The sequence below is a fragment of the Alexandromys fortis genome, unplaced genomic scaffold (assembly GCF_014885135.2).
Source record: "Alexandromys fortis isolate MF-2015 unplaced genomic scaffold, M_Fortis_MF-2015_v1.1 scaffold_226, whole genome shotgun sequence".
NCBI classification, from domain to species: domain Eukaryota; kingdom Metazoa; phylum Chordata; class Mammalia; order Rodentia; family Cricetidae; genus Alexandromys; species Alexandromys fortis.
Window position 1 is genome coordinate 1,802,291 of NW_026068117.1, and position 22,872 is coordinate 1,825,162.

At 35.2% G+C, this 22,872-nt stretch overlaps 1 protein-coding gene across 1 annotated transcript in view; it reads left to right on the top strand.

The window, feature by feature from the left end:
- Il1rapl1 (interleukin 1 receptor accessory protein like 1) overlaps window positions 1-22,872 on the top strand; it is a 625,637-nt gene that overhangs the window by 576,078 nt on the left and 26,687 nt on the right. The window contains exons 6-7 of the mRNA XM_050124922.1: window positions 9,323-9,455; window positions 11,629-11,774. Coding sequence (XP_049980879.1) covers window positions 9,323-9,455; window positions 11,629-11,774 — 279 coding nt within the window. The remainder of the gene's footprint in view (window positions 1-9,322; window positions 9,456-11,628; window positions 11,775-22,872) is intronic.

Here is a 22,872-nt window from a genome sequence, read left to right on the forward strand (position 1 = left end):
AGACATTCTTCAGGACAAGCAGATAGTGACTGCCTTTGAAATTTCCTGCTTTGTGGAAATGTCTGCTGGAAACTATGGGCCTGTAGGCCGAAGATGGATGCCCCAACGGTACAGAGGAACTTTGGGTGACTGTCCAGGCAGCGAGATGTCTCTGTCATTTCTAGAGCTTTGGATTTCTTGTTTGCTTAGGTAATAGTATATCTTTCTGGAGTCTTTGATAGAGTTAAAGAATAGTTAGAGTTTTCCTTAGTTATGATATAGTTTATTGTAATTTTTACTTGTTTAAACAGAAAAAGGGGAAATGATGGAGGAAGGTAATTGGTTAATTATAATAAACCAACTGCTTGGCCTCATAGCTTAGAACATAGGTGGGTGGAATAAACAGAACAGAATTCTGGGCGGAAGAGGAAGTGAGGTCAGACTCTGCTCTGCTTCCGGAGAGACCCAATAGCTCTGCTCTCTGGAGCAGAGACACCATGCTCTGCTCTCCCAGGCAGCTCCAACCCACGATGGACTTAGGCTAGAATCTTCCCGGTAAGCGCACCTTGGGGTGCTTACACACATTACTAGAAATGGGCTAGTCCAGGTGCGAGAGTTAGCCTAGAAGAGGCTAGATAGAAATGGGTCAATCAGTTAAATGAATACAGTTTGTGTGTTGTTACTTCGGGCATAAGCTAGCCAAGCGGCCAGGGTGTTGGGGATGCAGCCCCGCCACTCCTTATTTCAACACACATGTATTATTTTTTTAATGCTGGTTCTTTTATTTGGAAAAAGCTAAGATAAATAACAATAATAATGAGAAATGGTATTGCTAAAGCCCTGTCAGAAACATATTATGTGCATATAAATGTTGCTTATTTTTTATGATATGCAAGCAAAATCATAGCATTCTGGTTAGCACATGTTTTTCAGAAATTGTACCATCACGACTTTCATGCAGTGTAAGAAGAGTGAATTTTTGAAAAAAAAAAACTATGCATATGATATGAGAAAGTCAAACAGATGATGCTTGATAGGGTCAAAGGAAAAGTCAGAACAGCTGGTGTCTATGAAACAAAGGGCTGGGGAGCTAAATTGTAAATGGAGATATTATTATTTTTCCCTAGATTTCAGAGGAAAGGTGGCAGAAACAAATCAGTTCAATCATTATCAGACGGGGTGGGGGGAGAATATGCACATCTATCAGTTACTGAATTCAATAACAGGATCCAATATCTCTGAAAGATATGCCATACACTGGCAAGTCATGTCCTCTTAGAAACTGTTTCTGCCTACATTCTTTTGGAAACAGGATGGAACACTACGGCTTGGTTTAAGATCAGCGTCTCAGGGCTGGAGAGATGGCTCAGAGGTTAAGAGCACTGGCTGCTCTTCCAGAGGTCCTGAGTTCAATTCCCAGCAACCACATGGTGGCTCACAACCATCTGTACTGAGCTCTGGCGCCCTCCTCTGGTGTGCGGGCATACATCAAGGCAGAATGTTGTATACATAATAAATAAATAAATCTTTAAAAAAAAAAAGATCAGCGTTCCATTTGTACATCTTGTTTCACTACACCAGCTACTACTCTTTATACCACTGTCCTTCTTGGCAGCTGCCCTATCCTTAGTTCCTGCTTATGGTCTTAAATGTTTCTCTTCCCTTCCTTCTCCCTTTCCTTTGCTTCAGGAGATGGGGGATAATAGGGGTGTCTCTGAGTCCCTTTCTTAATTTATACAAGCTTTAAGACAAAGTTAAGTCATTCTACTGTTAACGGATACGTTTTTAGCCACTTGAATAAAATGACCCAAATTTTCTAGAATTCTCACCTTGTCAAATCAAAATTCTGTCAGATAGTGTCTTAGTTTCTATGGCTGGGAAGAAACATCATGTCCAAGGCAACTGATAAAAGAAAGCATTTAATTGGCAGATTGCCTCCAGGTTCAGAGGGTAAGTCCATGACCATTATGGCAGAAAGTGTGGCAGCAGGCAGAGATGGTACTTGAGCAGTAGCTGAGCGCTTACATCTTATCCATAAGCAGGAAGCAGGGCGAAAAAGGTGAGAGAAACAGAGACAGTGATCAGGAGAGATTGGGCCTGGTATGGACTTTTGAAATCTCTAAGCTCATCTCCAGTGACACAACACTTCCAACCAGGCTACATCTCCTAATCCTCCTCCTAAACAACTCCACCAACTAGGAACCAAGTGTTCAAATATTTTAGCCTATAAGGGTCATTCTCATTAAACTATCATAGGTAGCAACATATTGTAACAAATTTTAAGTAAACCATCTTAAGAAAAGTAAATAAATAAATAATTAAAAAATAAAAAAGAAAGAGAATTTAAGCCCTTATTTCTCTCAAAATAAATCATATCATTTTTTTTAAATATTTATTTATTTATTCATTATGGATACAATATTCTGTCTGTGTGTATGTCTGCAGGCCAGAAGAGGGCACCAAACTCCATTACAGATGGTTGTGAGCCACCATGTGGTTGCCGGGAATTGAACTCAGGACCTTTGGAAGAGCAGGCAATGCTCTTAACCACTGAGCCATCTCTCCAGCCCCAAATCATATCATTTTGTATTATGAAAATAATAACCTTACCTGAAGCTTCTTCCCCAAACTGGTATATGAACCTCTTTCTTTAGTACTGAAAATAGAACCCAAGGGAATAGACATACATGGGAAACATTCTATCATTGCCTATGCACCAGGCAAGGAATAGTCATCAGAGGCACTAACTAAGCTGTCCTTTCATTGTTTTCCTTTTAACTAAAAGTATACCAAGATATATGTTATATAACAGTGGAAAGAAAACTTTACAATCATTCTGGTTTTGTGGTTATCTTTGTGGTTCTAGATTCCAGTGAAAATTGTATAGATATGCTTTTCAATCTGTCAAGCTTGATATTGCTGTACTTTGTATCCTCCAATTATAAGAAACAATTTTCCCACACTGCTTTAAGTACCCAGAACCTGGAAATAACTTAAATTCCCCTGGACTGAAGAATGGATAAGGAAAATGTGGTACATTTACACAATGGAGTACACAGCAGAAAAAAATAATGACACCTTGAAATTTGTACGCAAATGCATAGAGCTAGAAAACATCATATTGAGTGAGGTAACCCAGACCCAGAAAGACAGTTATAGTATGTACTCACTCATAAGTGGTTTTTAAACATAAATCAAAGAAAACAAGCCTACAAATCACAATCCCAGAGAACATGGACAACAATGAGGACCCTAAGTGAGACGTACATGGATCTTATCTACATGGGAAGTAGAAAAATACAAGATCTCCTTAGTAAATTAGGAGAATGGAGACCATGAGAGAGGGTCAGAAGGAAGGGGAGAGGAAGGGAGGGGAGCAGAGAAAAATGTATAGCTCAATAAAATCAATTTAAGAAATGACAAAAGAAATAATGTATTTCCTTCTACATACTATAGTTGTTTTATAATAATACTTAACTCATTAATTTCACATTTATTTGATTGTATAATTTGAAACTAAATGTAATTACCAGACGACATTTCTTGATTATATTATTAGAAACCAAGTTTGCAGATTATTATTAACTTGATAACTTATTGTGTAGAGGTAAATCTAATACAATTTCCAAGCATTCTTGCGATCATGAAATACAGCTTCAATTTTCAAAACTTAGGGTGCGGAGATAGTGTTTTAGAGCACTTGCTGGTTATTCAAAGGACCTGCATTCAATTCCCAGCACATTTATGGTGGCTCAAAATCATCTATAACGCCACATCCAGGGGATCTGACAACCATTTTTAGGTTCTGTGATCACCAGGTACATGCGTGGTGTACATATGTACATAAAGGCTAAACATTTACACATATTTATAAAATGAATTTATATAATGAACATATATAAATATATCTAATAAATATATTTATATATATATAATGAATTTAAGCTTTTCCAAACTTACTTCTTTAGGGGAAAAGAAAATTCCTTTTTTTACAATAAATTGCCTTTAACCATTGTTTATTTCTACTGGCTCATAATATAGTAAGGTATATCCTTGCAAAATTTCATACTAGATTCATAGAGATCTGCCTGCTTCTGCCTCTTGGGTGCTTGGATTAAAGGCATGTGCCACCATGACCAACTCACTTACATGTCTTTTTTTGTTTTATCTATCTATCTATCTATCTATCTATCTATCTATCGATCTATCTATCCATCTATTTTGTTTTTTTCAAACAGGCTTTTTCTGTGTAACAACCCTAATTGTCCTGGAACTTGCTCTGTAGACCAGGCTGGCCTCGAACTCACAGAGATCCACCTGCCTCTGCCTCCTGAGTACTGGGATTAAAAGTGTGTGCCACTACCACCTGGCTTACTTACCTTTCTTAATGGTACTTTTTCTCCATCTAAAATCTATACAAATGTGTTGAGATGGTAGATATTTTGTTGTCTAGGAATTATTACATGGACTCAGTTTATTCTACAAGATATTGATCCATCTCTTGCACTTAATTTTTGTTGTTGTTGTTTAGAATGATTCTAACCCTACACAGTGTCTCATTATGAAATAGTAATACAAAAGAATTTTCTCTTAGAAGGTGAACTTCTAAAACTTAATAGTAAATGGTTTTTATGTATGTGTTTCATTTGGATATTTAAAAAACTCATACTTTAGAAAATAAAAATATGTTTTTTAGATAAAATATTCAATCACATTATGCTTGGTTTTAGGGTTTTGTTGTTTGTTTGCTTGTTTGTTTTGCCCAAGACAGGATTTCAAAGAGACAGTATTTCAAAGAACAAGCTATCATCTAACTTACTATGTAGACGAAGATGACATTGAAATTCTCATCTTCTTTCCACTACCTCCCGAATGCAGTTTATCTTACTTTTTTTTTGTTATTGTTTGAGAATTTCATAATACAGAAAAATTCTTTTGACCAAATGTACCCCCCCAAGCCCTACTTTCTAATTTCAGTGCATTTTTCATCCATCTTTTCTAAGTTTCATATGCTTTCATTCTAAATCCACTGAGCCACCCTATAGATACTATAGTTATGAATAATCTCAAGAGCATTAATTATAGCACAATGTAGAAAAATAAATACAAATATTCAGCATCAATTACTTCTGATTTAGTCAACTAATTGTGTTTCTAATATTCGACTTTTAATTATTGTGATTATCAACCTGCTTAGAGATTTTATGACCATGTAGTAATAAGCTCTTGTCAACTCATGAGGACTCACCTCAACATATTATTTGAAGCAAACATCTGAATTAGGAGGCTCTACATTTGGAATGTGTAGCCTACTATATAAGATTGATTTGGTCTTTTGAGATATATGGACAGTTAGCCTTAAAATTATGATGTAATAAAATGTTACTTACCAAAGAAAAACAAGAAGTTGAGTATGGTGATAATGCCTAGAGTCCCAACACTTGGGAAGCTAAGAAAAGAGAAATAGGAGTTGCAGGACAGTTTGTGTTACATACTGAGTGCTAGGCTAGCCTGAGGTACACATCAAAACCCTTTCTCCAAAATGAAAAAAAGAATGAAGATCGAGTGGAAATTTAAAAGCTCTGAAGCATATTTCTAATTTGTCATTTTTTATTGCATTTCTGATGTCTTCAAGACACTGGAATATAAATCACAGCTGTGTCATTCATTTGCTTAGTCACCTTTCCCCAAGTGAAAAGTGCCAGAGTCACTGGAGTTTTCTAAAGAATGTTAGCCCTTGGGTAAAATTTCCCGTGTGAGCAGGACTTTACTGGTCCTTGCTGTAGAGAGATTCCACTGGTCTCTAGTGGTCTTCCCTACTAGCAGAGCTATGCACAGGATGAGGACTAGAGGCTTTTGTTCAGCAACACAAGTGGATACAATTCAGAAAAAAAAAAAAAACTGAAAACTCTCTTTACAACACAGCACAGCACAGATCAAAATGACTTTCCCTATGACCTATATTGAGAAACAGTTGGTTGCACTTCAAAATCAGTTTATCAACTTCTTCCTCTTTTTCTCTGTTCTTTCTCCTTTCCTCTGTTCTTCACTCCTCATCCTTCTCCTCCCTCCTCTCTTTCTCCGCCCTCACTCACTTTCTTACTCTCTCATTCTCATACAAACATCACTGTGACACATTTAAATTATGCAAATAAAACTGTATTTTCTATCATCTATTTTTGTCAAACTTATTTATTTTAAATTTTGAGATTTGTTTGTGAGAGACAGAGTGTGTGTATGTATGGGTGTGTTGTGTGCATGCATATCTGTGTGCCACGTGTGTGCAGTGCCCACATAGACAAGAAGACAGAGACAAGCGCCATAGAACTGGTGTTACAGATGGTTGTGAACAACAATATAGGTGCTGGGAATCAAATCTTGGTCCTCTGGAATAACATTCAGTGCTCTTATCATCACTGAGCTTTCCTTCCAGCATCTCAGGCTTCTTATTAAGCTCGGCTTTGAGATGTTCCCTGGCAACACTTTTGTGATAGGCATAACATTCTATAGTCATTGCTTCTATGTACTATGTACTATCCTTGGAAACAATTATGTATAAATGATCTGATATTTTCACTAACTGCTTGGTAAGTAATGCCAGAACACTGTAATCTTAGTCCTTCTTGATCCTTTCTGATCCAAGCCTGTGTTTGAAAATGCAAAGAGAGCTAGATTTTACATGACAGATATGATTATTTTTCAGACACTATTCCAAACCTTCCTCCAGCTTACCTGTTTTTTTTTTTTTTTTTCTTAAATGAAAGTCTAAATTGTTCAACACTGCTTACACAGAAGAACAGAGTTGGTGCTGTTCTGGTCTTAACAATACTCTGTACCTCCCTACGTGTGCCTTTACATCCATCTTTCACGTATACTTCATCTTCCCCTATGATGAAGTCATTTTATTTCCTCCAAAGTTTCCTCAGTTTTTCACTTGTAGCAATGTGGCTAAAACCAATATTGCAGCTGGAGTTAAAGGTCAAAGACAAGGCAATCCGCAATGAGAAAGAAAGCATTGCAGGGCTGAAGTAACCATTTCCTAAATGGAGCAGCACAAAACCTGAAGAGAAAGGAAGTAATAGTTGGGGATCTATAGAGTTCCTTTGTTTAGGGGGTGGAGGAAGTAATGGGAAAGACTATTTCAGGTCCCGGAGAGTTTCAGTTGGCTCTAAGGAATGCCAAACTGAGATACTCATGGTGCAATCTATGTTTATTTAACAAAATTGTACTGTAAAGCAGGCAATCTCTGGAGATTTTTATTTATTACTTACAGTTATTGAATCTCTCCTTAAAATTTAAACTTGATCTTTCAAACAGCAGATTGTGTACATTATTGATATGTGCCTTTTAAGTTACATATCTTGATTCTGTGTAAGATTTGCTGGTGAATTATGGATACATTGACATGGTAACAGGCATTCCAGCTGCTTAAAATTGGTAACTAAAACCTTAAATGCACATCCAGGTGTTAAAGTGCACAAGCCTGTAATTCCAGCATGAGGAAAGCCATACTTCAATTAAAATTAATATGAATATACATTCTATAGAAATATATACTTAGATAGTATTCAAGAATGTTGATGCTCAGTTATCTTTTCGTAACCTAAGTGTTCCCTAAAAGTGAATTCAATATTAAAACATTTAAAAATGTTTGTGTACAAAAAATAGTAATAAACTTTTTTCCTTTTTAATTGCTGACTATCAAACCCAGGACCTGAAACATGCTGTCTGAGCAATTTAAAGCTAAACTACAATGTCAGTTCTTAGACGTTTTAAAGACAGGGTCTTCCTCTGTAATAGCCAAAGCTGGCCAAGAATGCCCAATATTATCTAGGCTGGCCACAGACTTGTGATCCTCTTGTCTCTACTTCTCAATTCCTGATACTGCACGAGTGTGCCACTTAGCTTGACAGAAGCTTCATTTTAGACTCTAAAAAGCTTGTGGCTATTTTATGAACTTGGCCTGATCTAGCTCACCAATGGTGAATGACTCTTGCATATAGAATCAGAACTTTTAGGAATCTAGTAGAAAATATTCTTGAAAAATGAGCAAATACAAAATACCCACATCTTAAAATATTAGAACAGGAGTTTTTGGATTTTTTTCTTGTATAACTGACAAAATTCAAATAATAATACTTATTTTAACCAATAAAAATATTTTTGTTATTGAAAATGTAAAACCAAGTGCACAAAATGCCCAGCTCTTTAAAAGAGGACAGCTGAGTATATTGCACTTTCCTCTTTGCTTATCCTGCAAAGCCATAGCTTAGTTATAAGGTTATGAGGAGCTACTTTCCTGGGGCTCAGAGAGCACAGAACCATACAGACTACTATCACAATCTATTGCAACATCTAATTGAGAGAGTTAGCTTACTCTAGATGCCAGCAGACATGTCTCTGGGGCATACATTTCAGTTCATCATTTGGCATCATGACGAAGTGTTCTTTTACGTGTTACTTGAATAGGCTCTTACTGGACTTCTATCCCTCACCTACTTTCCTGTTCCACTTGGAGTCAGGAAGTTCATATAACTAGATAAATCTAGACTATTTCAATTGTGTAATGTTGGCTATAGCTTGAGTAAATAAAAGTGTTGTAAATGGCAAAGAATAAACTGAGTGTTCTGGAGACATTAGATTCATAGGTACATGTTAGTCAAGAATTTATATATACATTATTAAAATAGTCAATTAACCTATATCTACCATTATATAAAATGATCTAAGTGTAGTAAGCAAAATACTTAAAAAGCAGAACAAAACTTCTTCTCCACCATACATATTCTTGATTTACTTTGATGAAAATTCCAAATATTTATTGTCATGAATTTATTCATTTTAAGGCAATTTTCTACCTAATATTGTTTCTTTGCCAAGAAAATGTATTTCTTAGGGATCCAACATCTCTTAGCAGCACTTTCTTGACTCTATAGTTGCTTTTTCCCCCAGGCAAATATTCTGCTTTGTTTCTCCATGTACGCTTTGATGGAATGCCTGGAGAGGGATATATTCCTTCTGTGATTCTTCCCAATAATTCATAAACTCCCAATCTATCAATCTAATCATAAGAAAATATCATAGTGCCTCAATGAAAGAACATCCTATAAGATAACTGATCCTCTTTTAAACCTCATAAGTAACTCTCATTCCATAAAATAGTACATACTGCCAAAACGTGATGATACATTTGATAAACTTGACAAAAAAAGGAAAATGCTTGAACAACTATTTTCTTAGCTCTTTCAGATCAACGGGATGGTCCAATTCTTACCAGTCAATTTGTTTTCAAGAAGTGAGTGCAAATGGATTGAGGTTGTTTCTCCATCACTTTTCTCCACAGGTGACTCTGCCAACCTCACCTGCAGAGCTTTCTTTGGGTACAGTGGAGACGTCAGTCCTCTGATTTACTGGATGAAAGGAGAGAAGTTTATTGAAGATCTGGATGAAAATAGAGTTTGGGAAAGTGACATTAGGTAAACTATTTTTCATCTTTTGAACATGTGCAGTTGAGTTAACATTTGCTCTGCTAAGCGGGGAGAGGGTGAGCTAAAATAGAAAAGACTTTTAATCATTTTATCTTTCTGTTATCATAACAGAAATACTGATACTTTTGTGTAAGAAGCAAAGAATTGTTGAGACTGACTATGGAATTCCAAAATGTGAATGCCATTTACAAAAACTAAGAGTAATTCTTTTCATTTTAAATATTTGTATTAATTCATTGGGATGTCATACAGTATGTTTTGAACATATTCACAAACATACCCCCACTTTCTCCACATAAGAATGATTTCCAAAGAGACCTTATGCTAGTAGCTCACTAAAGCTATAATAATGGAAAATGTAGAAGAAGCCCATTCTAACCTTAGGAAAATCACTGTGACTTTTGTTTTATTTTTAAAAATCTTTTAAAAGTTACCGAGAAGAACCGGGTGTGGTAGCTAATGTCTGTGATCACAGTGCTTTACAATCTCAGACAAAAGTGTTGCTGTGAATTGAAGGCCAACCTGGGAAACAGGATCATTCAGAGCCAGCCTGGGTTAGGGTGAGACAACTGTCTCTAAAAATAAATATTGACAGGAAAGGTTAGCTAGGCACTACATGGACTCAAATGCAAACTTTATATTTTCCTTGGATATTTTTACATATTTAAGCTACCAAATAGAATATAAAATGTTTGATGAGGTGATAGAGGATATGCAAATTTTTGTTATCTTTTCTACTTTAACTTTAATGTATAAATATTTATGAAGAGGGAATAATAATAGAAAAAACCCTTAGATTTTTAGATATCTATTTTGAGGGCATAATATTTATACTTCTTTTTTTCAATGTAGTTACATATTTATTTACTTATGTTTAAGTATCAAAGTATTCAATGATGATGCAAATTTATATTTGAACATGAAGAGTTAGTTCTAATCATAATGCAAATGATCAAGGATTTTCATAATGATAATTAGGTTATATCCAAATACAAATGATGGATATTTTCTAAATATTCTTCCATATAGAGGCTTTCTATACATTCCATATTTTCCATGACTGTATGTAAATTTAAGTGCTGCTTCTCCTTTTTCAATGTCAAGCCTCTTAAAACTTTAACAAAGAAGTAAGAGAAAATGTTTTTCAGTAAGAATAAAACTGTCATAAAAGATAATTTCTATTGGGATCTTATCTCTGGCAACAAATACACAATATCAAACTCTGGATTGCTCCAATTGGGTTCTGGAAGATCCAAATCGTCAGTTCTCCAATATGGATGAAAATATTTCTTTGTCATTATTGATATTTAAATTTCACGTTTTATCATTTACCAATGCTTTTGAATTATTAAAATTAAAGTAGTATTGTAAACCTAAACTTCGACTGCATGACCTTGGCAAAAAGCTCTGGAAGGTTATTTATCTAATATGATATATATATTTTGTATACATACACATTCATCCAGGCAGGAGTTTAGAACTAGGAATACTGGGGGCATGTAAAAGGCTACCTTGTTTAATTTGCATTTGTTTGAGAGATTGCTAAAATATATAACAATCAGATTAGTAAGCATTTACCATTGATTTTAAAAGTCATCATTAAATACTTATCAGAACTTTTAATCTCTCAGTTTATGGTTTCATATTTCTTTAAAACTATGCAACTTGTTTGTATCCTTAGAAAAAGTAAGTCAGGCTGGTGGTGTCAACCAATGTGTCAAAATAACTCGGAAATGTTTTCTTTCTCTCTTACTCTTTTTGAAAATAATCCGATATATAATTAGGCCTCCAGTCTAACATTTTGAAACCTGTTATCTCATTTTGACATCATATTTCTTCTTAAAGGAAAAATGACTTGTAAACTTTTCTTAAGGTCTCCGTCACCTCTCTATCATGACAGTATGACTGTCCTCCTATGAGAGATAATTAACTGCAAGTTCATTAGCATCCCCAAAGACAAACTTCTTCATTAGAAGGGAAGAGGAAAAGGGCACGCTATCATTTAATTAACTTAGCATCAATTCCTAGCCAGAGTTGCAGCACCAACTCTGTAGGGATATTCTCATCAGATTCGGATTCATCTGCATTTCTTTCTTTTTCATGTATGTGTATGTGTATGTTTGTGTGGGGTTTTTTTGTTGCGTTTTCCTTTATGTTTTAGAATTCTTAAGGAACATCTTGGAGAACAGGAAGTTTCTATCTCATTAATTGTTGACTCTGTGGAAGAAGGTGACCTGGGGAACTATTCCTGTTATGTTGAAAATGGAAATGGACGTCGGCATGCCAGTGTGCTCCTTCATAAACGAGGTGAGTGTGACCTTCCCCTGCTTGAGAGATAAGCTGAATCTTCCATAGAAAGGACTTCACTGGACTCCAGTAAAATAAAAATGTTATTTTTATTTTTCACATAAACCTAGTACAAATAAAATTTGTACACATTAGCATTTGTACATGAAGGTGTTAGTGGACTCATGTCCATAAACGCATTGTTCAAAGGTCAGTACTCCCAGGTGAAATGTGGTAGAAGAAAGCCAGGTTTATTTACTGGCTAGCACCTAAGAAAATGGTCATTTGTCCCTAGATGAATGGCATTCGTAGAGAACTTGGGTAAAGAAAGATATGAACTTGTACGGAGAGGAAAGGAAAGAACAGGCGCAACAGGGGTTTATTACCCAAAACAATTCCCCATCCCTGATTGTGTGACTCCCACTCCCGAAGCTGGTAATTGATGTTGACCTCCTGGGCTAGGTTCTGTATTTTTTTTTAAATTACTATAACTGGCCTGAGAGTTAATTCTCACAGCAATTAGTGTGCTTTTTGTTTGCTTAGGCACAGAAGTAGAATAAAGAAGCACATCTTGATTTTGTCTGAGGGCACCCAGCTGTTCTGGGTTTTGTAAATCTAAAGATCATTTAGCAGTTAATATCTGCATCATTTAGGTTCAGCTTTCTTTAGAATTTAGACTGGTGGACAATGACAAACCACAAAGGGACAGCCATGATTGTAGAAAGAAGGGAGCGTCATAGATGGATGATTAAATAAGACTCGAGTCCATTTTGGTTTCTTTGCCGTGCTTTATATATAGTCTGAGAAAGATGTTCTCAAGTGTAGGCTTCCAATATGTAGATTTGAGAAAATATTTTTGCAAAGAAAATATTGTTTTGCAAAGATAAAAGAAGATAACAAATGGGAAGGGTTCATTACAGTACCTATTAACAGAAGAAGTTTAGTTAAATGATAGTTGTTATAGGAAATAGGTATTAGGTATAATGAACTCATATGTGCCAATGCTTATCACAGCATCTGACACATACTTAGTGCCCAATAAATATTAACAAGCTACTACAAGACTTCCATGTTCTGTGTCCTACTGCAGGTAAAGAACGATGCAGCAATTGTGTGTTCAATTAAAAATTTAATGCATAATAAATTTATCTTTCATTGAAATGATCATCTTTAGCTCTGCCAATTACCTCCCACTTATTCAGAATTTTACCTTAATATGAATTTTCTTTAGTCTGAATATACTGTCCTAAAATTTTCATTCATTTATTCATGCATTTAATGATGACTGTTACATGTCTCTATGTGCCTAACATTGTGTTTGCTTGCAAAATTAAATAAAGAAGAGGCAGTGTGTACCGATATAAATTGGAATGTCATGATCTCCATTTTAAATTACACTGCTACCAAACACTCTTAACACAAAACTATGGGTTTTTTTGTTTGTTTGTTTGACTTTAGAATTGCTAAGAGTCTTCATTAACAATCCTGGTCTTAATGGTTATGTTTACTGTATTGATTACAATAATGTGGCAAGTCATATATCAAGAGGTAGTAGAACTGAAAAAGTATCTATTTGAGAAACTTAGGCCTACTTAACAAAGATAAACATCTAGGTTTTCTCTATTTCCCCTCAAACTCATTTCACTTCTTCTGTACATGCTGCCTCCCTCCAAAGAATGTAATCAATAGGAATTAGACTTGCTCAATAAACTCTCTAGTCCTGGAAATATCTTTAGTAATGCAATTAAATGTGCAAATAATTTAAAGCTGGGTGAATTTAGACTCAGTGAACTGTTTATCCCTCCTTGTAATGAGTCATCTTTGTAATGTGTGTCTGTGTCCTTGCATTTATTTGTCTAGTACATTTATTCTCTGAGAGATTCAATATGACAACGAATCCTTGTAAACCTCTCTTAGATTTAAGAAGAGCCAATTGATGTCAATGATCATTGAAACTAGAAAGTTTTTTTTAAACAGTCAACTCTTGCTGGAATATCATGATGTCCTACTGTACTCTATGGTACTAGCTCCCTGGAAGATTGAATTGATATCCATAGGAGGGTCACTTTTAATGAGTCTTGCCTTAAACAACACCAATGTACTTAAGAGTTTAACTCATGTTCATACAGAAATTCCAAATCACACCTATCAGGTCTAACAACTTCTTTCCTTTAATAAGATTTGACATTTCATAGTCAAATTTTTCTTGTATCTTATAACTTTTTTTTTGCTTGTATGACTCTCTTCTATATGAGAAAACTCGGTAACTATTTCTAATTCCACATTTTCCTTAATTGCTAATGTTAAAACAAATAAAAAACACTAGAAAATATTGTGAATATTAGTATCACAAATTATCCTAATTGTTTGATGCTAATAATCTTTTACATTCATTCCTCTTAATAAAGGACATTTCAAGAAAATCACCAAACTTACAGACATGAAAACTAATTTTTAAGATAATTATTTCATTACACAGAATATACAATTTAAGTAAGAATAACCCTAGATTATTTTTCTCTGCTTATTTTGCCCAAGCAAAACCAATATGGGAAACAAATATTGATAAACTTCTGTTTTCCACAATCCTTGTCAATCACGAATATGAGTGGAAACTCTAAAAATATTTCATTATATACAGCCATATTTATCATTTCATTTGTTTTCTACTGAAATGTTATATTCTTGGTAAAGTAGGTTTACTTCTCTATCATATGTTTCACAGTACCTAACTTACTTAATAGATGAAATGAATGTGTCCCTATCAAAAAAAAAAGGTTGATTAAATGTATTCTGAATAATAATAATAATTTCACCCATTGCAGCTTCTCAATTTTGTCACTATTGATATTTTGCGCTGAATAAGTTTCTACGGTAATGGGAATGGTCTTGTACGTTGTAGATTTAGCATCATCTTTTGCCCCTACCTATATCTCCCAACATTATATATTCCTGGAGAACAAAAATTAATAACCTCTGTTTTACAATGTGGATAGAGAAACCCCCCTACAGGAAATGGCGTTAGCATCTTAAATTGTTCATAGCGGAGAAATTCAAACTAAAAAAAAGAAAACTGAAATTTTCAACTTGAAACCCCTCCAAGATCATATCAAATGGAAAGGGGATAGTCAGAAAGTCAGCAGAACAACAGTTTATATTCAGGAACTGACACAGGCAGACTATTTGTTTCCCCATTTGGAAAGCCAGCTAGATGTCCCTATTCTTGAACTTCTTCAGCTTTATAATTCTTGAAAATCACTGAGGGAACGTATTAGAAAAGCAATTCAGATGTATTCATCTAAGATGGTACTCAAGATTTGAAATTCAAAAAGTTCATTACTAATATTTCTGCTACCAGACTGTGGATCACAATTGGCATACCAAGGCCCTAGCTCCACAATAGATCCTCCTAATAAACTTTGTAGCACCTAATAGTTAAAGCACAACTAGTTCTCTCGAGCTCACCGTGTCCAAGAGAAAGGAATGAAGCCAGAGAACAACCAGGCAGTGGGACTAAATCCAAGTAATTGCCTCATTCCTTTTGTAGAGTCAACGCCTTTGCCCTCACACCCTGTCCTTAATGAGGTTACGTACATCACATATTCAATGACATTTTGCCTTTTAGAATGCATTTGCTACTCAAGAGATGCCTGATAGAGCACTCTCTTCTAGTATAAAAATGATTAACCTCTTAAGTGAAAAGGCTTTCACTGTTGCCAACAGTTCCTATGCGTTCATTACATTAACAGGGAAATATATTCAGAAATCTTTCAACAACATATACAGATATAGATAACACAATGTAACCTATGTAAACAAGTTACCCATAGTGTTCAGTCTGTGCAAATAGTAAAAACTAAGTAGTGACGTGTATATGATAATCAGTAAATTCTGCTAATTTCCTGATTTGAATGTTGAATCCAGCCCAATCACAACTCTGTATAAGAAAAGAAAGAAGGATTAGTTTAGTATTAGAATTAACCACCACATATTGTTGGCCATGAGTACATTGATACAGAGAAAAAGAAAAAAAGGTGTAATAGTCCAAGCAACAGGATAAAGTGTTCTATATGTTCAAAAGCTTAATTTGCATACACACCTACCTAGCATCTCACAGAAAAGCTATAAAATTCAAAGAGATCTCATATGAGGCAAAGGAAATTTACGGATACTCAGACCTTTGTAGTATAAAAAAAGTAATTTTACCATTTTGGAAAATAAATACATCAGTTTCAAACACTTGAAAGGGGGCCAATAGATCACTTAGCAGTTAAAACTACTTGCAACTCTTCAAAAGACCAGAGTTCAGCTCACAACTGCCTGTAACTCCTTCTCCAGGGTATGGGACACCTACTTTTTGCTTCCATGGGCACCGGCACTCATATGCACAGACACACATATACATACACAAATAAAAACTAATTATTTTTAAAAAGCAAAATAAATTATTTGAAGGAAGCCCACCAAAATCATCTAGTTCATACATGCCACAACCACATAACATATGCACTCAGAAATAAGAGATCAGATAGTATGCCCATGACCAATACTCACTAATATCCTCTCACTTCATGCCTCCGAATCACCCCCATAGTCTCATTGTTTGCAGACTAAATCTACCTTTTTATTGATGAAGCTTCATATTACACTGGAAATATTACTTCACTGTAGGCTGTTTAGAGAAGATAGTTGATCTAATGCTGTTGAATGAAAACCATTCCACTTTTTAAAAGAATATGTAAGGATACATACATTTTTAACAGTTTCTGGTAAAGCACATACATGAATTAGACTTAGTGGCTAAATCACTAATTTCAGTTGGAGGTATACTACTATCCCGGGTGATAGTGCTGGAGAAAGGATGATGGCTGAGCATTTGTATGGCTGTGAGTTCCTGCATGTGGTTTAGGAATGGCACAACTGGGTCATAATACGAGACAAAAGGTATAACTTTTAATAAGCAGTTCTGGATGTCGAACTTTGACAACCAGGTCAGTAAACTGAGAAATTTGACATGACACATAAAAAATGCTAACTGCTCTCTCAGGTCACATGGCAGGAAAAGTATGTTGATTTCCAATAGATTACCATGGTAACTTGTGTTAGATTTTTTTTTTTTTTTTAGTGCTGAGAAATACATTTGCAATCTGTAAGAGATATGTTAGCTATTTGTCTCTGCTTTTAGGGCACATCTCCTATTTATAGCATGTGCTTAGTGCAGAGTAATATATATGAAGGTTTAGTTTTCTAAATTAAAAGTGGACATTTAAATGTCATAAAAATGAATTGAAAATAAATTCTAAAAGAAAATCCAGCAGTATATTCAGGAAGGCACACAATGATCATTTTTAAACCACCCAAGAATTATTATCATTAGCTGAACTCTGTTATGAAGATTGACTGAAAAGAAATTACAAACGATGATGGGAAAAAAATGAGTTTCTTGAGAGTCTTTTAATTTTCACTCCTCAGTTGCTTGTTACCTAGAGCAAGTCTCTGCCTCATTGTTCTTCAGTTTTATCATTTGTAAACTAATTGTCCCTCAGCTTCGGGGCAGAAATCCCGAAAGAACATATTAAATACTCACAATAATATATATGAGACCATTTTTCAGATTCTCAGAGTTTCAAGGTACTGTGCCTCATTTGTCAAGCCTGAAAGTGCATTGAAGAGGCTGCTCTTCCCAAGGACTTCCTTCTGATTTAAGTGTTAAGTTGCCTTTTGTTCCCATTAGTGCAAAAGACAAATCAAACTTCCCTATATGTGACTGCAGTCCAAAGCACTGACGTCCCGCAGTTGCCTCCTTCACGCGAACTGAAATGTAACAGGCATTTACCAAAATCTGAAAGAAAGCCTGGTATGGTGGTTCATGACTATAATCCCAGAATTTGGGAGGCTGCATAAAACTGAGGGCAGACTGAACTATATAATAAGTTTGATGTGCCCCTGGGCAACAGAATGAGATTCTGTCTCAAAAAAAAAAAAAAAAAAAAGAAAAAAAAGAAAAGAAAAGAAAAAAAAGTGAACCTTAAATTACCCGACTTGAATGAATTTGAAAATTTAATTCTAGAATCTAATGCAAAATGATTCCTCTGGGGGAGGAATAATGATAAATTTTGCTATTTCTTGTCCTCCAAGCCTGCTCATTACATCATGGGTTTTTTAAGTTCAATAAACTATTTGCAAATTTAGAAACCAGGCAAACTTTCCACCATGGTCCTCAACTGCTTTATGTATTCAAAAACAGAGAACGATGAAAAGCATTGAAAAGTGAGAAGACCAAGTGCTTTCTGTTACTCCCATTTGAGAGCAATAAACCAGCATGGGGTGTGATTACTGTTTTGGCCCCAATAACCTCCAACTCTGAAAACACCAAGATTTCAAATGAAACTTTTCTCAAGAGAGAAAGTATTACCAATGACTTTCACCAAAACAGTTGTTTTTAATGCTTTCAGTAATTAGAAAATATATTAAAACCTTAAAGAAAAAAATTAAAATGATCGACTTAGTACGTTGTAGTACAATAAGGTTTTACCCATGTATAGTGTTCCATAAATTTATTTCCATTAGTAGAATATACTTCAGATCATAATATTTTTTTTATCAGAGTCCACCGTTTCTGTAGAAAAGTAGAAAACATGGCTCTTATTGGTTATCTAAGCAGTCCAGATGTTCTGTGTTCTTTGGGCATTCCAAAGCATTCCCAATGGAACAATCAGTTGTTCTAACTGTGACAATGTATCCTCTGGTGGACAATTGCTTTCAGGATAAGTATCAAATCCTTTAACAAAAAAAGAGTAAAATGCCAATGCCACATTTCTTTGACAATTTTCTCTCCAGAGAGGTTTTGTAACATTCCATCTGTGCCTGTCTATTTGTATGACACGTTAAGAAGGAAATTCCTAGTAGAGAGAAAGCAAATACTTTTTCTTCGAAGATATTTTCTTTTAGACATCAGTGTGGTTTGACACCATGATATACAATAGCCTTATCTTCTAAGCTGGTCACCTGAGGCCCTTTTGTTCTTTATTTTAACAGTATACTCATTCTTTGTCTGATTTCTCTTAAGAAAGAGCCCACTCTGAATCTGATATGTCTGTATGCTTGGGCAAATATGTGATTATGTGTATGCCCCTTGTGTACTCCCTATATACTGATATTTCAAATACTTATTTATACTCCAAAGGGGAAAAGTTTTCTACAATAAATCCCTACCTATGCTAGGAAATACATATAGTACCTTTTGAAAAGAAGTGCTAACTTTCCTCAGGGGTGAAGCATAGTCTTCTTTTTCTGACCTAAATTTGGGGAACTAATTTAACTGGTATATGACATGAATTCCCAGAGAACTATTTTGTGTGTGTGGGGGGGGATAAAGCAGAGGTTATTTACTTTGAAAATAAATTTTAAAAGATAAACAATATACATTAACTAAATAAGAAAAGGAGAAACTTGCCTAAAATCATCTAATATAACAAATATATTTTCTCATTTCATACCATATCAAATTATTTTTCAAAAACTCTTGCACTATGCCAATCAGTGATTGATTTTTTATCTCTAAAATCCGCCAACAAAACCACACAAACACATACACAAAATGGGCCAAGTGTGTTGTTTACTTGTCTAATGATTATGGTACTTACAGTACTCTTACATTCATATGAAAGTTCAAACACAGTGACACTTCGGTGCTCAATAAACATTAGTGGGTACTTTGTAGTATACATGTGCTCACCTGTCAGAATCTACAAGATGGAAGCTCCCTGAAGGCAACAATCATACTTTTCTTCCCTTGTTTTATTACTAAAGTGCAAAAGCACTTTACCACTATATACAAAGTACTCATTAGACAAGCGTGAAATTAATGAATGGATGAAAAAAATTAAATGTGAGTGGTATATCTCAGTGGCGGTGTACTTGCCTGGCATCTGTAAGTTCTTAATGAAATAGTAGGTGATTATCAGGTCCTAAGTGAATACAAACTTTAAAATTCTCTACGCCTATACAATATTATATTAGTGCCATATTCATGAATGAAGGATAGTCTTTACCTTTATACTATAACGTACATACTCTCTCTCTCTCTCTCTCTCTCTCTCTCTCTCTCTCTCTCTCTCTCTCTGTGTGTGTGTGTGTGTGTGTGTGTGTGTGTGTTTAGTTAGGCCAGAGGTTGACATTGAGTAACTTTTCCTATTTCTCTTCCCAATTTATTTTTGAGACGTTTAAAATAGGACCTTTCAGCACACCTACATCTCACAAAATCAGTGATACTAGCTAATTAGCAGTCAGCAGGGGTCTTCTTGTCCACGTCCTGAGTGCTGGGCTGACAAGCATCTTAGGTCCTCATGTTTTCACAGCAAGAACTTTACAAGCTTAGTCATTTTCTCAGTCCCAGGTTCTCTATTTTATGTATAATGTATATTTGAACCAAGTAATGGAATGGCTATTCTTAATTATACTTCTTTAGCTGCTTGAACATTATGGTACACTGAACCAAGGTCGCTCAAAGAGATATTGGAATTTTAGAGTAGAAAGAAATAAATTTTTATTTGAAAACTATGTATTCTTAATCATCTATCTAGTTATTCCTTTATTCAACAGATCATCATTGAGTTTCTATGTCAGTCAGGCAATTTTCAAGGGATAAGTACTGGAAGTAATCTAAAAAATAAAAATAAAAACACAAACAGAAAAATAACCAAAGACTCATCATCATGGAATTTAAATTTCACCAAGTCAGAAAATAAAAGGCCAGGTGGTGGTGGCATATGCCTTTTATCCCAGAAGTTGGGAGGCAAAGGCATACAGAGCTCCATGAGTTCAAGGCCAGCCTGGTCTACAGAGCAAGTTCCAGGACAGTTAGGACTGTAACAGAAAAACACCTTGTCTTAAAAAAACAAATTAATCCATTAACTAATATTATAGCTAGTATTATGAAAACTGAATGTTATGTTATAAGGTAACAAAACTACAGAAAAATATAAGTGAGTCCAGAATGCTTTTTCTTTCTCCTTAAGATGAGTGGTTGGTGGAAAAGTTTCACACGTTGCTATATGAGCAAAGACTTAAGAAACAATGAGGCTAGCAAGGCATAGTGGCACATGCCTAAAGTCCAGCACTCATCTAGGAGAATCAGGAGTTTGAAACCTGCTTAGTATACATAGACAACCTACAATATTCAATGAGGCTCTTCTTCAAAGTATGTGCTTGAAGATACTCATACATTCATACACGTATTCTTACACATGCACACACACACAGACACAGAGACAGAGAGACAGACAGAGAAATAGAGAAGAGAAGGGGGAGGAGGAAGTGAGGGGGAGGAGGAAGTAGAGAGGAGAACACAGGGAAAAAGGAGTGAAAGGAAGAAGAGGAGCATGACATGAGAAATCTGGGACAGAGAAGCATTCTTGGTCAGAAGGGACAAACAAAAACAAAGATCTTATAATAAAGCAACTGTTTAATATGTTTACAATGCAAAACCATAGACAAGAGCAATTCTGATGATATACAACACAGTAATTGATGAAACAACAACAGGAACCACATGCTGTAAGTGTGAATCACTTTGCCAGTAAATCTTCCCTGAAAGCATAGACTGTAGCCTTCTGTAGGATTGGTAGGGATTAAAAATGAAAGGCAAAGGTTCTCAGTTGCCATGGAATCTAATCAAACTTCAATTCATAATGGGGAAATGATTATGGCTGGGGATCACTTACGTTAAACAAATAAATGCCAATACAAACAATCCCAAATTCCTTTGATGGATAATCAACAAAGTACCTGGAGAAAATCTCAAGGTAAAGACATTTGCAGAATATCAACTTGAAGGCTTTTGTATAGATTAAATAAAAATAACTATATATATGCAACTTAATTCAAAGATAACCAAGCAAAAATATGCTTATTTCTAACCAAATGATAATGTAATTTTTTAACAAGTTATTGTTCAAAAGCTTAGTGTGCTTCTTTAATAACTTAGTCATTTGTACCTCCCATTCCGTCCCTTTCTTTCCTTCCATTCCTCCTTCTTCTTGACAAATCTTTCTACTTTTATGTTTCTCTTCATATGTGACCCACTGAATTTAAATCAAGTTCTTGCCTGAAAATAGGTGGGAGGTTATTTACTACAGCAAGAGCACCTCATCAGTATCTACACCACTGAAGAAAATGAAATCATGCTCCCCAAGCAACCATTCATTGCCGGTAGTTCCTCAAGGAGATGTAGGGCCTCATGGACCCTTCTCCCATTCATGGTGAAATGTTGAGCTACCAAATATTTGGCAGGTCTTTCAGATAAACAGAACTGCAGTGTGTCCAGAAGTGCAATGGAAAGGTTATATCTAGAAGATATATCATTTTCCTGTAGTTCTCCATTTGATTAGTACTTTTATTTTTACCTGTTATTTTAGAACAGAAAATCAAACACTCCTCCAAAATTTTAAGGTTTATATAGTAAATATCTATTTTCTCCACCTATGCGCACCAATTATTAACATTTGATACATTAACCTTAAATAATTCCTAAACACAGAAAAATGGATAAAATATACTCTGTCTGGAGAACTCTCAACAGAGGAATCTACAATGGCTGAAAGACACTTAAGGAAATATTCAACATCCTTAGCCATCAGAGAAATGCAAATCAAAACTACTCTGAGATTCCATCTTACACCTGTAAGAATGGTCAAGATCCAAAACACTGATGACAACTTAAGCTGGAGAGGTTGTGGGGTAAAGGGAACACTCCTGCATTGCTGGTGGGAATGCAAGCTGGTACAGCCCCTTTGGATATCAGTGTGCCAATTTCTCAGAAAATTTAGGAAACAACCTTTCTCAAGATCCAGCAATACCACTTTGGGTATATGCCCAAAGGATGTTCAATCATGCCACAAGGACCTGTGGTCAATTATGTTCATGGCAGCATTGTTTGTTAGGCTAGAACCTGGATACAACCTAAATGCCCCTTGACTGAAGAATGGATAAGGAAAATGTAGTACATTTACATAATGGAGTACCATACAGCAGAGAAAAATAATGACATCTTAAAACTTGCAGACAAATGGATGGAGCTAGAAAACATCAAATTGAGTGAGGTAACTCAGACACAGGA